The 15705-nt window shown below is 57.8% G+C and overlaps 1 protein-coding gene across 1 annotated transcript in view; it reads right to left on the reverse strand.

Moving 5' to 3' along the window:
* Positions 1 to 286: 286 nt before the first annotated feature.
* LOC132673856 (paired box protein Pax-7) overlaps positions 287 to 15705 on the reverse strand; it is a 61571-nt gene continuing 46152 nt past the window's right edge. The window contains exons 5-8 of the mRNA XM_078450579.1: positions 9786 to 9985; positions 3780 to 3945; positions 2164 to 2407; positions 287 to 386 (exon numbers count right to left, since the gene is read on the reverse strand). Coding sequence (XP_078306705.1) covers positions 287 to 386; positions 2164 to 2407; positions 3780 to 3945; positions 9786 to 9985 — 710 coding nt within the window. The remainder of the gene's footprint in view (positions 387 to 2163; positions 2408 to 3779; positions 3946 to 9785; positions 9986 to 15705) is intronic.

The raw sequence follows: 15705 nt of genomic DNA on the forward strand, positions 1-15705 counted from the left end.
CCTCTCATCGCTGAATCGTGCTCCAGAAGCCAAGCGCCCCCTATTTGCTCGTCTCTCGTCTGCCCTGTGACAAAACTGCCACTTTGGGGAGAAACTTCAGCCCCGTGGGCCGCAAGGAGCAGTGGTCAGCCCCGGACTCCGGGCCCTGGCCCGGCCAACGCCTCCCGGGCCCTGTTGAGATGAATCGAGAAGACTGGCCTGCATAATCTCAACATCCCTCTTCAGATTTCCAAGTGAGGCTCCTCCAGACTGTTTCATACCGCGAGGCCAGGCCTGGACCACATCCTCAGACCTCGGGTCTCTGCAGCCACGGCCGCCCAGCCAGCTCTGGGATCCTGTCTGCCTCTTGACTCTGGAAGGTCAGCTCAGCCGCTTCGTCCTCCTCACTAATGGCATGGAAGTCATGGCCTTGAGCGCCAAAGAGGCCCACGAGCTTCCACCGGGAAAGCATTCTGGTCTGCGGGCTGCATCGCCCCGGCCCCTAATGTGGGCCCCAAGAGGACCTCGGGCATCACTGTTAGGAGCTCTGCATTCAGCGGCTCGCTCAACTCTGCCCCGGACTGAGGAAGACTTGGTGCACGTCAGCTCATCCCATCCTCAACAACCCTACCAGACAGAGGCTTAGTACCATCCCCATTTCACGGATGGGGAAAATCGAGGCACAGAGAGGTGAAGGGATCTTACCCATAAGTAAATGAGGAGACTAAAATGCACTTAGCTCTCCACCACACTCACTTAATGGAGGCACACGGCGACGGACCCAAAACCATGCAGAAAATTAAAACCTCGGGAAGGTTTTAGACCAGGGGTTGGCAATTTTTTTTTTTTCCCTATAAGGGCCACGTAGCAAATATTTTTCACTTTGTGGGCCACGTGATCTGTTTTGAAACTTCTCAGCTCTGGCGTTACAGCCCCAAAGCAGCCAGACATCTGTAAAGAAGCGGGCGTGGCTATGTTCCAATAAAGCTTTATTGACAACAGCAGGAAGCTAGATGGACGTGGCCTGGGGGCTGTAGTGGACCATCCCTTTGGCCCCCTTTTTTCTTCAAGTAACAGGGTTCTCATACTGATTGTATCGTCCTGGCAATTGTGGGGGGCGGGGGGTTGACACGAGGACTAATGTTTATTCGGCCCCTATGTTGTGCCAGCCTCTGTGCTAAGGTTTCGGCCAGTTAGCAAGCTGAGCACAAACACCCTTCTTAGGAGGTTAGCAGCACCCGGTTTAATCACTTTTTAGTTCAACGCGGGCTAAAGCGGGGCTCAGAGATGCTAACTTCCCCGACGCCCTGAGCCGCGGAGCTGGGGTATAACCCTCTTCCAGCCTTCACCCTTCCTACCGAACCAGAGCCGTTCAGGAAAGCTTGTGTCACACTCAGAAGGTGGGAGGCAGGGCAAAACCAGCCTTGGATTTCCGCCTTTCCTCCGTGGATATTTGAGAACCCGCTGTGGCTACAGAAGGGAGCCCATCAGCTCCTCAAAGCCACCAGGACTGCCAGCATCCCCGCGTCCTGCTCCCCAAACCACCAGCCAGCACCATCAGCCTCAGCGATGCCTTGTGCACTGGATCGCAGGGTGGCCCCAACGACTTCCAACAGCCCCGGCAACGAGTGACGCAGCCAGCAACCAATCACACACGAGGGAACGAGCTCCAAGACCCAATGGGAGCAGAGCCCCCAGTCTAGAACCCCAGCCGCGTTTCTCTCTACCAACAGGAGGCGGTCCTGCCTCTCATTCGGTGGTCACGCCTGGGGAAAGGCAAGAGATGGGTGGAGCACAGGATGGAATCCAGGAAGGACTCCTGGTTCGAGAACCAAGCCCCAAAACCACAGTCAGCATCCCACAGGAAACGGTACAAGGCTTCTGCCAACACGCTGCCTGAAAATGCCTGACTTTCGTGAACCGAACAGCCATGAGGTGGGCGGGGGGCCGGACTCACAAGCTCTGGGGGGCCAGGAACAGCTTTTTGTTTCTGGTGGCCAGGAGCAGGGAAACCCATTCTCCGTACCTGCCCGCAGGGTCACCCGGGCCTGCGGCTCGGAGATAAAGCCCAGGCAAAGGATCCCAGGGTCCTGACCAGCAAGGGTGGCGGGGGCATCCCGGCTTCCCACTTTAACTCTCTCTCTCTCTCTCTCTCTCTCTCTCTCTCTCAATCTCTCTTGGTGCCCCGGAGCCCGCGGCTTCCCAGGGACCAGACTGGTGAGGCCACCTACCTGGGGAGACAGGCCGTTGCTGACGGGGTTCATGTGGTTGGAGGACGCCGCCGGGTTCATGAAGCTGTCTGAGTAGCTGGAGAAGCTGTGGCGGGCTCCGTAGGCAGAACCGGTGTCGGCGGCCGCGGCGGCCAGCCCCCCCTGGTGCATGGTGGACGGCGGGAGGGGCTGGGGCCGGTGCACGGTGCTGCCCCCGTCTGCGGAGAGACCCAGGAGAGGGCCTGAGCCAGTGGCCCCGGCCCAGATGGCGGGCGTCCCAGGGCAGGGAAAGAACCGTCCGCGTGGAAGGCGAGCCACGAGCCTCTTCCTCCTCGTCGCCATCCAGCGGACGGAGGGGACCTCCCCTCGCTACTCAGGATGGGACCAGCTGGCTTCTGGACAGGACGCCGGGGACTAGCCAAGGCTCGACTGACAGCTAACCGACGTTCCAGACAACCTCCAGGCATCTGCACCGGCCACACCGCACAGCGTTTGGCACACGGTGCTCAATCAAAGTCTTCTGGACTGAAAGTCAGACCTCACTGGGGACTCTCTTAATCTACCCAGGCCTGCCCCGACAGCATTTTGGGGGCACCGACCACCGGCCAGGTGCTTCTGCAAATACTGTCTAAGGGTGTGAAGCGGGCACAGGATTCCCATTTTACAGATGAGGAAACCGAGGCTCGGAGGGGCCGGGCACTCGTGCAAGGCGAAAAGGCCACTGAGTGATGGGGCCAGGGTCCGAGCTGCCATTTCTCTTCCTGGCTGCTGGGCTGCTGTTCTGCTCTGTCAGGGCCCCTCCACGCAGCCTTCCGGGGGATGAGACCATCATCGTCAATTTCTCATCAAGAATTATAGGGAGGGGAGAAAAAGAATCATAGGGAGGATCCCCTGCCTCTCTCCTCAGTTTCCAGAACTCCAGCCTGCCGGCCCTTTAAGAGGGAGCCCCAGGGGCGTCATGAGTCAGATGTCGGGTAGTGGGGCTCCCAATGTGTGCCCCGGGGCGGGGGGAGGGAGGGTGGAGAGAGGAGGGGGAAGACAGGATGGAGGGAGGGGTCCAGGGAGGGATAGTAGCCTTGTCTGTCACTTCTGCGTTTTAATAAGACCGCAGCAGATGCATGTGACTTCACGGTTTGAGAAGCTCCGTTCTGAACGTGTGCGGGAAGGCTACCTGTTAACCCTCACCTGGATGCTCTGTGGCCTGTTGGCAAAACCAAGAAGTTCAAAGGCAGGAACTCACTGTTCCCGTGGTAATCGTCTGTCCACGTGCAAACAAATAGCCATTAAAAAGAAAATGGCCCTTGGGGGCGGCTGGGTGGCTCGGTCGGCTGAGCATCCGACTTCGGCTCAGGTCATGATCTCACGGTCCGTGAGTTCGAGCCCCGCGTCGGGCTCTGTGCTGACAGCTCGGGGAGCCCGCTTCAGATCCTGCGTCCCCCTCCCTCCCTGTCCCTCCCCTGCTTGTGCTTGTGCTCGACGATAAATAAACGTTAGAGAAATAAATAGCCCTTATTGTTCCTTCTAAGTTAAGGAAGGGAGGAATGGGGGGCAGGGCGCGGCTGAGGTGCCAGGACAATCTCGTGCGCTCACCTTGGGAGATGGTGGTGGTGGGGTAGGTGGAGTCCGGCAGCTGGTAGGGGGGCAGCGTGGGCATGCCGGTGGGCGGGAAGCCCCCTGGCAGAAGGTGGTTGAACGCTGCCAGCTGGTTGGCTCCTGCCTGCTTCCGCCAACGGGCGCGGCGATTACTGAACCAGACCTGGGCGGGTGGAGAGCAGAGAGCGGGGATCCCTCAGCCTGGCTCCTGGCGGAGAGCTGAGGCACAGCTACCACTGGTCCCCGAGCCGTCACCCTGTGTCCAGCCCGCGTCCAATCCCCGCCTTCCCGCGGCCAGGGACGGAGTGCAGCGCACTTGCGTGGGTGTGAGCCCATCGTGGCCTCACCACCACCCAGCGAAGGGATTATTATGGGATTATTATTGTTCTCCCCATTTTACGGATGAGCAAACTGAGGGGCAGAGGTAGTGAGTGACCTGTCCACGTAACGGGGCGGGTCGGAGACACAGCCACGTCTGGGCGACTCCGTGCAACGTTCTCTCCACCGCAGCTGCTCGGGGGGCGACCATCCTTGTCTTAACACACGCTCCCTCCCACCCTCTGCGCCAGGCCCCCCCCCACCCCATGCTGGTGCCTCACGTCAGCCCAGTAGACCCAGGAGACGTGTACTCCTATTCCCATTTCACAGAAGGGGAAACTGAGGCTCACAGAGGTCAAAGAACTTGCCCGAGGCCACACAGCTATAGCTGAAACGAATCTGAGGTTCAAACTTCAATCAGTCTGACTTTCTAGAAGTCACTTGTCTGGATTTTGCAACGAACTCTGGTCCAGAAAAGGAGGAAAAGGCTTATGGGAAAGCATATGGGCTTTGCATATGCCGTTCCCTCTAAGCCAGACCTCTTCCCGCAGCCAACTCCTGCATCTACACGGAATACTTGTTGAATGAATGAAGGAAGGAAGGAAGGAATGAACGGATGAACGAGAGAACAAGGAAATACAGAGCTTGCTCTGGTGTATCTTTGCCAGGGCCGATGCGACAAAGCTCAGATGGGAGCCCCTCCTGGTGGGGTCCCCTCCAACCTTCAGCAGCACAGGATCACTTAAGACCCTCCCCCCACCTGTCCAGCCTCCGCTGAGTGGAGGGGTGCTTCTGTGCCCCTGGTGTCTTTTGTCTTCCAGATCCTTCTGGAGGAGAGAAGCCGCATTTAGCTTTCTGAGCTGGACGAACAGCGCAGCCGGCTCTGACTCGTTTAGGGTGCACAGAGCAAGGAGACGAGGCAGTCCGGTCAGGAGCGACAACTGGCTCTGGAATGAAATTGTGGCCCCCGCTTCTCCCCACTCCCCAGGGCACGGAGGGCTTCCCCAGGGGCGTCCTGACCGAGGGGCTTCTGAACTGGCGGGGAATGGGCAGTGTTTCCTCGCTCCCCGCTTCTGGGAGAGGGCGTGGGGCACATTTTTGTTCCCATTCAACGTTTCCTCCTTCTACAAGGGAGGGACATCCCAGATGGCAGTGACACAGACATTCAGTAACCCTGAGCCCCTCCACTCCTCCTCCGGGCCTTCTGGGCGTGTGGAAGACAAGGTCCGGGCTTGGTGCTAACTTATCCTCGGTGCCTCACTGACACCCGTGCTGAGCTTCCTCTTGAACACACAGAAAAGCGCTTCCGCAGCTGATGTTTTCCAGCAAGTCCCCCATCAATGTTGTTTAGTCTTCCCTGATGTGTGTTTCCAGCTGCCTGCTTATGTGACAGTGAGAGACACTTTTATTTTAAAATATATTGATTTGGGGGCGCCGGGGTGGCTCAGTCAGTTAAGCGTCCGACTTCCGCTCAGGTCATGATCTCGCGGTTCGTGGATTCGAGCCCCGCGTCGGGCTCTGTGCTGACAGCTCAGGGCCTGGAGCCTGCTTCCGATTCTGTGTCTCCCTCTCTCTGACCCTCCCCCGTTCATGCTCTGTCTCTCTCCGTCTCAAAAATAAAGAAACGTTAAAAATTAAAAAAAAAAAAAAAAAGAATACCAAAGAGAGTTGGAAAAGTTCTTCCCCTTCCGTCCTTCCCTATCCTTTCCTTCTCTTTCCCTCCTTCCTTACTTCCCTCCTTCTCATCACGAACCTTTACTGGGACCGTGCTCTATGCCAAGCGAGATGTGAAGGATAGAGAGATGGACGGGACTGTCCTAGCCCTCAAGCTGCCCTGTGCCCCGGGCACGCAACAGACAAGGCAGAGAACCACTGCCTCCCGGGACCTCAAGTGACTTAACACAGGCCAAGCGCTTAGAACAACATCTACAACCATCATTCTGGTGGGGACTCTCTGATGGCCGAGCTCTTAGCTGGCATCCAGTGTAAGCTGCCCATTCACAGAGGGGGGCCTGGAGGCTCCAGGAGGGACAGGGGTAAGCCCCATCACCCCCTCCGCCCTCCCCCCCACACACACAGACACACCCCTGCACCAGAACCCCTGATCAGGGCTGAGTTCTTTGAAAGCAGACGCTGAGTTTTATTATCCACTTTTGATCCTTCCCACAACACCCAGCACTGGGAACACGATGCCATAGGAAGCAGCTGTTTACGGGGCTGAACATTCCATCTGGTCCTTCTCTCCACGGAGCACAGAAGAAAAGAACATGACGGGCAGACTTGGGTTCAAGTCCCGGCACTGCTGATTAACTGTCTTTAGGAAATTTCTTCCCTCAGGTTTTCTCAGCTGGAAATGGAGAGACTGATCATACCTGCCTCCTAAGGTCATGGGGAGGATGACAGTGACCGTGTATGTGGAACACTGAGCATCGTGCCCCGCAAATGAGAAGTGTCCCGTAAGCATTATCTACTGTGAGGGAAAGGTCCAGTCCGAGTTGTTAATTAGTGATGAGTCCCTCCACTGCTTCTCAAATGGGATTCCTCTCAGGGAGGCTTCTGCTTCTGGGGGAAACACACAGGCTCAGAGATCTCGGTACTTGGGACACAGCGGATCTGTCCACCTCCGAGGAAGACGGATACAAGGTCGGGCTTGGCCCCTCGCTATTCAGGAGTGAAGGCTCCTCCAGAGAAAGGTTACTGGTCCCCAGGCACGCGGCGTCCTCCTGCCTGATGCCCCCTCTCCCACCCTTCCTGGTGGCTTTCCGCCAGCTGAGACACGGTGTCTCCCCCGGACACTAGGGATGCCAAGTATCACCCTGCAGGCTTCAAAAGCAGGGCTGGAGCAGAGCCAGAGGGAGGCAACGCATTTGAGTTACTGGAACCCTGCCTGACACGTTTACCTGTGTCCTTGTTCATGTGTGTGTCAGCTCCGTGACAGCGGTTTCTGTCTGCTGACTCCCCGGGGCCCGCAACAGCGTCGGCACACAGTAGGTGCTCAATAAATGAGTGCCAGCTGAACGAACTGGGGGTTTCCAGGGTGGCCAGGATTGGAAAGAGCAGGTGGAGTTTTACTAAGAATGTACCCTACTTCTGGAGCTCCTGTGTGCCAGGCACCTCCTAATGCGGAGCGTGTGGTTAAAAAACCACAGGTAAGCATTTGTCCTTAGAACAGGGTAGACTCTTCCTGTCCCCTCCACTTTGCAGATAAGGAAACTGAGGCTGCAGGTGTAAGTGCTGGGGCTGGGATTCACACCTCAGCGTCTGGCTCTGAGCCCACTCGGGACCCCTTCACCATCTCCCCGGGCCACTGACACGAGACGTCTCAGGACTGCGGAATCCCAGCATCACAGACTTTTAGAATCCGACACCCGAGACCTCAGATCCATTGCTCGGGAGGCTTAGAGGTCTCTGCCCTACCGTCCACGGCAGGAACCCTAGCAGAAACTAGGGTTTCTGGTTGATGGCACACTGTATTTTGCCTTACACACTTCCAGGAATGGGGATCTCATCACCTCACAAGGCATCTCTGATTGTCAATAAACAAAATTCCTAGGGGCGCCTGGGTGGCTCAGTCGGTCAACGGTCCGACTTCGGCTCAAGTCACGACCTCACGGTTCGTGAGTTCAAGCCCTGCGTGCTGACAGCTCGGAGGCTGGAGCCTGCTTCGGAATCTGTGTCTCCCTCTGTCTCTGCTCCTCCCGCCTGCACCCTGTCTCTCTCGCTCTCTCTCAAAAATTAACAAAACATCAAAAGAAAATGAAAAAAAAATAAGTGAGGATCCTAGAACTTTAAGGAGCCGCAGTGACCATTTAGTTCCATTCCTTTACTTATAGATGAGAAACTAAGTCTCAAGAAAGGAAACAGATCTATTGAAGGTGATACAGAGACCAAGGGAAACCTAGGCTTGCGGTTCCCAGTCCCTGCAGACCTTTATGTAGGCCTGGGGACGTTCCCTGACTGGCCCTGGTCCCACCCTCCGGGGCCTCTTAGAGCAGCCCCGTCCTCCAAATCGCTTCTCCGGGCCAAATGTTCTATCATCCTGGTCTTGATGTCTTTGGTCAGCTTTGGTCATTTGTTAAAAACCCAACGTATAATCGATCCCTCCTCTGCTGGGATCACGCTAAGTTCTCAGGCCAAGGTTGGGCACCCTCACCGCCCTGGAGGAGCCCACAGGATGTTACGGGAGTCAGCATGTGCAGGAGGCTGCCTGGGCCCCCACATTGTGGGTCTGCCCGGCCTCTGGCTGCTCCCCCTGTTCCCAGCCCCCCTCCCTCCTTGGACCTTGAGTGACACCTGTTTCTGGGTCCCCTGGGCCAATAAAAGCACTGCCCTGACAGCCAGGAAATTTTACAAGGAGCGGTCAGGCTTCAAGGTGATGGGAAGCAGCCGCGGCCGCCAGACGTGGGAATGAGAAAGCACCCAGGAATGTGCCCAGGAGAACAGCTGCAGGACGATCAGAGTGGGGGGGAGGGAGGCCCGGAGCCCAGGCCAGGCTCAGATATCACCCTGGAGAGGAGGGGAGAGAATGAGACAAGCTGGCTGCTGCCGCCTGCCCCCTTCCCCTCGGGGTCTCCCTCAAAGGCAGCCAAGGACACCCCGCTCCAGCAGTGGGGGTGGGGAGGGCGGAGGGAGGTACACCGGTTCCTGGAGCGTTTAAGTGCCAGTTGCCACGGCTTTCAGGTCCCCGGCTCTGAGGCAGCTTCTTCCTTCCGCATGGAAAGACCTTGGCTTTGGTACCTGCCAGGCCCGAGTTCCGGCCCAGCTCAGCCCCAGCCGAGCTCTGCCGCTTCTCTAGGCCTGTTGCTTCTGCACCTGCGGCCTGCCTGGAGGTGACCTGCCTGACAAGGTGGCCTGACGTTCCGCCGGGCCTGACGTTCCACGCGTGAGGAGGGCTGGGGCAAGGTGGGCGCCTAGCAAAGCCGGGGTCCCCGCTGGAAGTGCCCAGTGAGCAGTCTGGGGTGGCCCCTCCCACAGACCCGCCTCCCCCGTTTATGAGGAAGACAGGCCGGGAACGCATTCCCCCAGGAGCTAGCCATCATGACCCTCTCTCACTTCCTCCCCGACCTGGGGAGAGGAGGCCGTTCCCTCCCCCGCTGGGGCCAGGTGGCAGGTGAGGGCCTGCGAGCCCAGGCAGGTGCTGCTTTCGCCGCCCTCCCTTCCCCCCAGCCCCGCCGATGAGGACCCACCCCCTTGAGGGTGTGGATGGGGGCATCCGAGGTCTGCCCATCCTTCCTCTGATGCTTCCAACCCATCAGGAACAAGCCTGCCCAGTGTGCTCACATGCTTCCTGTGATGGGAAACTCATTACCTGTCCTAAAAAGCCGGGCCCTTCAGAAAATTTCCTCCTAATCACTTCCTCCCCTCATCGGAGATTTGGAGACTTTTGTGCTTCCTGAGCCCTGTCCTCTGGCTCATCTCGGAAGGGATGACTGCTCTCCAGCAGGACCTCCCTGCAGCTCCTGGCCGCCCAGGGCTGCCCACCGCTGGCCCAGCCGGTCAACCGACGCTTGCTGCCTGCTTAGTCTGCATCAAGCGCCAGGGGCATTCCTCGTCTACAAGGTCCCCGGACCACCTGCTGCAGAACCCCCTGGGGGCCCCCTAAACCCTGGGACCCTGGCCACACCTCCAACCCCCTCCGTTCCCGCCTCTTCGATATGCCCGCCAACACCCGAGGCGCCGCCTCACCTGGACACGCGCCTCCGTCAGCTTGGTCCTCTGCGCCAGCTCCTCGCGGGTGTAGATGTCCGGGTAGTGAGTCCTCTCGAAGGCCTTCTCCAGCTCTTCGAGCTGCTCGGCCGTGAATGTGGTCCGACTTCGACGCTGCTTGCGCTTCAGAGGGAGGTCGGGTTCCGACTCCACGTCCGAGCCCTCGTCCAGCCGGTTCCCTGCAGGCAGGCGAGAGGGAGGGAGAGGGTGAGGGCCTAGGGAGACGGAGTAGCGCCACGTGCCCGCCTTCCGACCCCTGCCGCGCGGACAGCCAGACCCCTCCTGAGTACGAGGGCAAGTATGTTCCCCGCAGCTCTGCCCATCACGGTGAAGGGGGGGAAGCAACCTCCGTGCTCAACCCGAGGGGATTGGTTAAACACTTCCTGGCACAACTAAATTTTTTTTTTTTTTTTAATCCCCTACCGTTGGGTTTTTAGGTTAGTTCCACTGACAGAGAAGGATGTCTATGACCAAAGACTCAGGGTAGTTTCGTGACGAAATACCTTTGCTGAAATTCCTAGAACGATATTCTCCAAAATGGGAGAAGTTGGCTGCGCGTTAGCGATACCTCCATACACCTGACTCTAAGAAAAAGGCGAGGCACGAACCGGCGCGCAAAGACGGATCCCGCTTTCGGAAAAAGCACGCATGACACATTCCGGAACACCGTGCTCAAAAGGTTAACAAACGTTAACCTTCAGGGTGACAGAGCTTTTGTTTGTTTGTCTGTTTTTTTTCTTTACACTTGTTTATAGTTAGTATTTTTAAAATGATGACCATTTAGGGGCACCCGAGTGGCTCCATCGGTGGAGCTTCTGACTTCGGCTCAGGTCATTATCTCACAGCTCGTGAGTTCGAGCCCCTCGTCGGGCTCTGGGCTGACGGCTCGGAGCCTGGAGCCTGCTTCGGATTCTGTGGCTCCCTCTCTCTGCCCCTAACCCATTCGCATTCTGTCTCTGTCTCTCTCAAAAATAAATAAAATCTAAATAAATAAATAAATAAATAAAATAATGACCATTTAAGCAGCAATGCTATTGTTTTCAAGGAAAATACATCAAAAACGAAAGGAGGAGGGCCAGGAGAAAGGGAGGGAGGGAGACAGAGCAAATGCACATGCTTAGGGCTGGCAGTCAGGCAGCTTAGATTCCATACCTGGTTCTGCCCCTAAACGCCCAGAACCGTGACCCTAAGAAGGCTACCTTCCCTCCTTGGGCTTCAGTTTCCCCCATTTATAACATGAAGCGTTTGGACTATGTGACTTGTGTACACAGGCCCTTCCTGGGTTGCTTCAGGATCTCTGAGTAACCCTTCAGGCTGGAAGAGACCTTACCTGATGACCTTGGTTGTGACCATGGCCCCTACCTGAGAGTCCCCACTGATTTCCACCCAGGAGCCTGGGGATGGAGAAAAGCCTTTGCTTCCTGTGCAGAGAGAGCCCAGGAGTCTGCGGCCAGCTTACTTCTCATCCCTGGACGGGGCTATCAGGCCAGCAATCTGCCTACCCCAGGTCCAGGCTAGAGAGGTTGCAGGAAGGGCTTGGTCAAGCTCCTTGGCCTCAGAGCTGAAGACACCCTGGGGACTGAATTGGCTTCCCGACTCCATCAGTCCTGTGCCTCTTACCCATCTTGGTCCAGCAGAGGGAATGCCAGCAAGGAGTGGCCTGGCCGGGGCTCTGGAGCTGCACCCTCCGTGGACCCTGGGGGACTACGGGGAGCACAGAGGAGGGCCGGGAGAAGAGGAGACCAAGGAAGGGAGAGGGAAAGAGGAAGTAGGCGGTCAGTGGTGACCTTCCTCCCACTCCTGCTTTCTCTCTCTTTCCTCTTTTGCCTTCAGTTCTCCCTCCCCCTCGCCTAGCATCCCATTTTGGGAATTTCTGGAAGCACTTCATGTTTCGTCGTCCACGCGGTCACCGGAGCGACAGTGCTGCGCCCGGGCTGGGGACACTGTGCTCACGGCATTCAGCCGGAGTCAAGCAGGAAGAGCCTCAGAGATCATGTGAGCCCACTGCAGATGGGGGAAACTGAGTCACCGAGAAGCAGCGTGACCTGCCCAGAGTCTCTCAGGAAAGGGGCACACCGGCCTCCTGCTCTCCTGTTGCCTGCCCCCACGCCGTCCTTGCTCAACTGCTTTAAACGTCTGTTATCCGAATAGGGGTAGGCCTCGCCCATAAGGGACACCCTCCTTCTTCCCCCAAACACCGCATATGGCCTCTTAGATGTTAGGTGAGGGGACAGGCATCCCAGGCCGCGGGAAGAGCATACAAAAGCCTGGCACGGCAAAGTGCACGATGGGCAACGTTGTCATGGGGCTCCATCCACAGCTGGGATGTCATCCGGTCTTGAGCAACGCTCCTCTGCCCCAGGTCCCCTCCCCTCCATCCTGCTCTCTTGGCCATTGGGCAGTCGTCTGTGCTTTTGATTGGTCACTGCCAGGTTGCCTTTGATCGTGATGCCACAGGACAAGGAAACCAGTGGCAGGGAAGGCCTCCCTTCATTACTCATCCCTAAAGGCAGAGACCTGGGGTCAGATCTAACCCCTTCCTCTCTCCTTTCCCGGCTGCCCAGCCTCCTGTCACTGAGAGGAGGCTGTGGGGGCACAGTAGGCATCCTGGGGCACCTTCCCCAGCACAGCTGGGGCTCAGAGCCAAATACACCCAGTCCCAGGGATTCAATCCCGAAATGCACTGCATAACCCAGAGGGGCACGGGGAAGGGGGCCACGTGGGCAGAATGGACGTGAAGCACGTTCATTAGACACAGGCTGGATTTGGGGTGGGGGTGGGGGGGCAGCCTCCTGGCCAGCAGCAGCTCCTGCCCTCCCCCCACACAGCTGTGAGATGGAAAGGTCCCGAAGGGGGTGGGACAGAGCCGGTACAGGTGTGGGGATAGCCCCAAGACAGAGGGATATGGCGACGGGCCTTCTCTCTGGGTTCCTGGTTTCTGCTCAGGGACGTGGGGAGTCCAATCCTGAGCAGGGAAGAAACAGCCCCACCTCCCAATCTTCTGGGGGAAAAACAGCCTCTGTCTTAGGAAGCTCCCAATCTGATGGAGGAGGTACCATCCCCATTCTGGGAATTTCCCAGTCTACTGAAGGAAACCCTGCTTCCTTAGGAACTGGGGCCAGGACAGGCACAGAACATAAGACAGCGACAGGACTTGAAAGAGCCTCAGAGCCCCCTGAGAACAGAATGAATGAGGGACAGGAAGGGTGACAGGAGCCATCTGGTTTGCCAAAGCTTAAGGGTGGGCAGGACTGAGGTCCGCTCAGGACAGAGGCCAGCCTAGGCGAGGTGGATGGACGTGGGTAGAGAGTCACCGGGGAGCATCTTCCACGGCTTCTCCTTCAGCCTCTGCCTCTCCTTCCAAGCTTGCCATCTCCCACAGCGGATGACTCCGGAAGCCTCAGCAAGGCCAGTGAGGCGCCCCCCCCCCCAATCCCCCCACTGTCAGCCCTGCCCACGTGCTCAGGCTCACCCTGTCACTCCACGAGTTTCCCTGGCCAGCTCTTGGCACCCTTAAATGGCCAAGCCGGGGCTGTCTCAGACCTCCATGCCTTTGACTTTGACCGTGAGCTTCCTCTACCTGGAACACCACACCCCCTTCCACTGGGCTCGCTCCTGCTTACCCAGCACAACGCAATTCATGTCCAGGCCGGTCTGCACGCCCACTCTCGGGCTCTCAAAGCTCATCGGGGGACACCCAACCTGCCTGTCTATGGGTCTCTCGGTCCGACTGGACTGGGAGATCCCTGCACGGAGCAGAGCCTACGCCTGGGACACAGCAGGTGCTCAATAAGGGCGTCTTAGACGAACAGGGCCTGGCAGTACAATTACAAAGTTCCTTTGGCCCCCGACACACGGCAGCGGTCACCACCCTACGCGCGTGTGCCACACCCTACGGTTTCCAAGCTCTGTCACTGTCCCCACTCCAGACTCTCCCAATAACCGTGGAGGGCCCAGCAGGCAGTATCAGCCCCATTTTCAGATGGTCAGTGGAGCCCAGGGGCAGGGAGGCTGCGAAGAAAACCCAGGACTCGGGACTCACAGCCTAGCGAGAGCCAGCTTTGCAACAGAGAACTCCCAGGCGATGGAGAATTCCATTTCTGGGCGCGAAAGCCAACGCGGCTTGCTCTCTGCCCTCACCCCCAAACATTCCCTGCTGTCCCTTCTGCCAGAGGAAAAGACGGGAAATGAGATGGTCACAACTGCTACACCTACCGACTTTCTCAGGAGGCAGGAGGGGAGCTGACCGTCTGCAGGTCCCTGTCATCTAGATTCGAGGAAGCCAGCAGTGGCCTTGAGGTCGGGGGTCCTTCTCTCAGCTCCCCCCGACCCCCTCCCCCGACCCAGAGACGCCCTCCCACCCCTGCTCCTTCACCCCCCACCCCCCCCGCTGCCTCCAAACTCAGCCTTTATTACAGTTTTAACATAGGCCCGGCTCGAGCTGCGGCAGAGAAACGAATCACATAATAGTTGATATGCGTTTTAATCAAGTAATTCGGGCAGAGCCGAGAGCTGGCGAGTGTGGGCCCGGCGTCCCTGAATACCAAACAGGCCTGGGCGCAGGTCTCGGAAAATGGAAAAGTCATTTACAGCTCAGCTGGGGGCCCGGCGAGCCAGGGCCATGGTGGGAGCCCTCCGGCCCCTCCGCAGAACCGCTCAGCTGTAACCGGCGTGCCGTGCGGTGCGTGAGGCTGGGAACGTCTGCGGGAGCCCGGCCGCACACAAGGGCCAGGCAACCCGGCTGGGCCGAGGGGCAGGGCTTGCTCGGACCCCGCGTGAAAGCTCCCCGGAAGTGAGCCCCTCCTGTCCACCACGAGTGCCCCAACTTGTCTTAGGTGCCCATCCAGCACTGCCACCCAGGTGTCCGGATCGAAGGCCTGGCCCTCTTCCTCCACACCCTCTTCCTCTGTCGGCAACGCCTCCCATGCAACCAGCCCAGCACCAGGGCCGGGGCCATCAGAATCCCTGTTGGCTCCGAACCCACCCTGCCCCGCCCCTGTATGCCCTCTTCCTCATTCCCTGGACTCCAGCAACCATCTCCTGCTCCAGCAACCACAGGCCTTTGCATAGGCTGTGCCCTCTGCTTGCAGCACCCTCCCCATGCCCCCCCCCCCTGCAGTGAGCAGGTGACCAGGCCAATGTAGAGCGGGCTATTTAAGAGCACAGGCTCCTGGTGCAGTTTGCCCAGATTCTGTGGATTCTGCACATGTAAAATACGGATGATGTTAGGGACGCCCTCCCCCCTTCCTTGCTTTGTATTTTTCCACCACACCTATCACAATTAGATAGGCTAACTCTTCTATTTTATGGCCTTCCCCGCATTGTCCTGGCCGTAATTAGAGCTCCATGAGGCTGGGCGGTTTCATCTTTTTTTGTTCAGTGATAAATACCCAGTGCTTGGCACAAAGTGGCCACCCAAATATCTGTTGCATGAACGAACGAACGAGTAAATAAATGAGCATACGAAGGCACAGGAAACCGTGTCAGGGACAGCAGCGCTCAGCCATTGCTAGCTTTCACTGCTCCTCGGCCTTTCTGATCAGCTTGGAAAGCCTTCCGAGCTCGCTCTCCGCCATCTGGCTCTGACATAGCCATCTCTGTGCGCTCATTGCTGGGGCTCAGCAAAACCGTCCACGCTTCAGTCCTGCTTTCTGGGAGGCCCCCTCGGTGGGGGGGGGGGGGGCTGGGAGGCACTGGAGAGGTGGGGGGGTTTCCGTCTGGCTCCACGTCCTACGCTATTTCTCACCAACGAGTCAACGGGCCCAACTTCACTCTCCCAACTCTCACTGTATTAGTGAGAGTTTAGATTCACCACCTAAACCTGACAAAACCTTTCTTTCTCCAGGAGCGTCCCTATCCGACCCCATCAGGCTGCTTTTTTTTTTTTAACTTGAAACTG

This window comes from Panthera onca, chromosome C1, assembly GCF_046562875.1.
Source record: "Panthera onca isolate mPanOnc1 chromosome C1, mPanOnc1 haplotype 2, whole genome shotgun sequence".
Lineage (NCBI taxonomy): Eukaryota > Metazoa > Chordata > Mammalia > Carnivora > Felidae > Panthera > Panthera onca.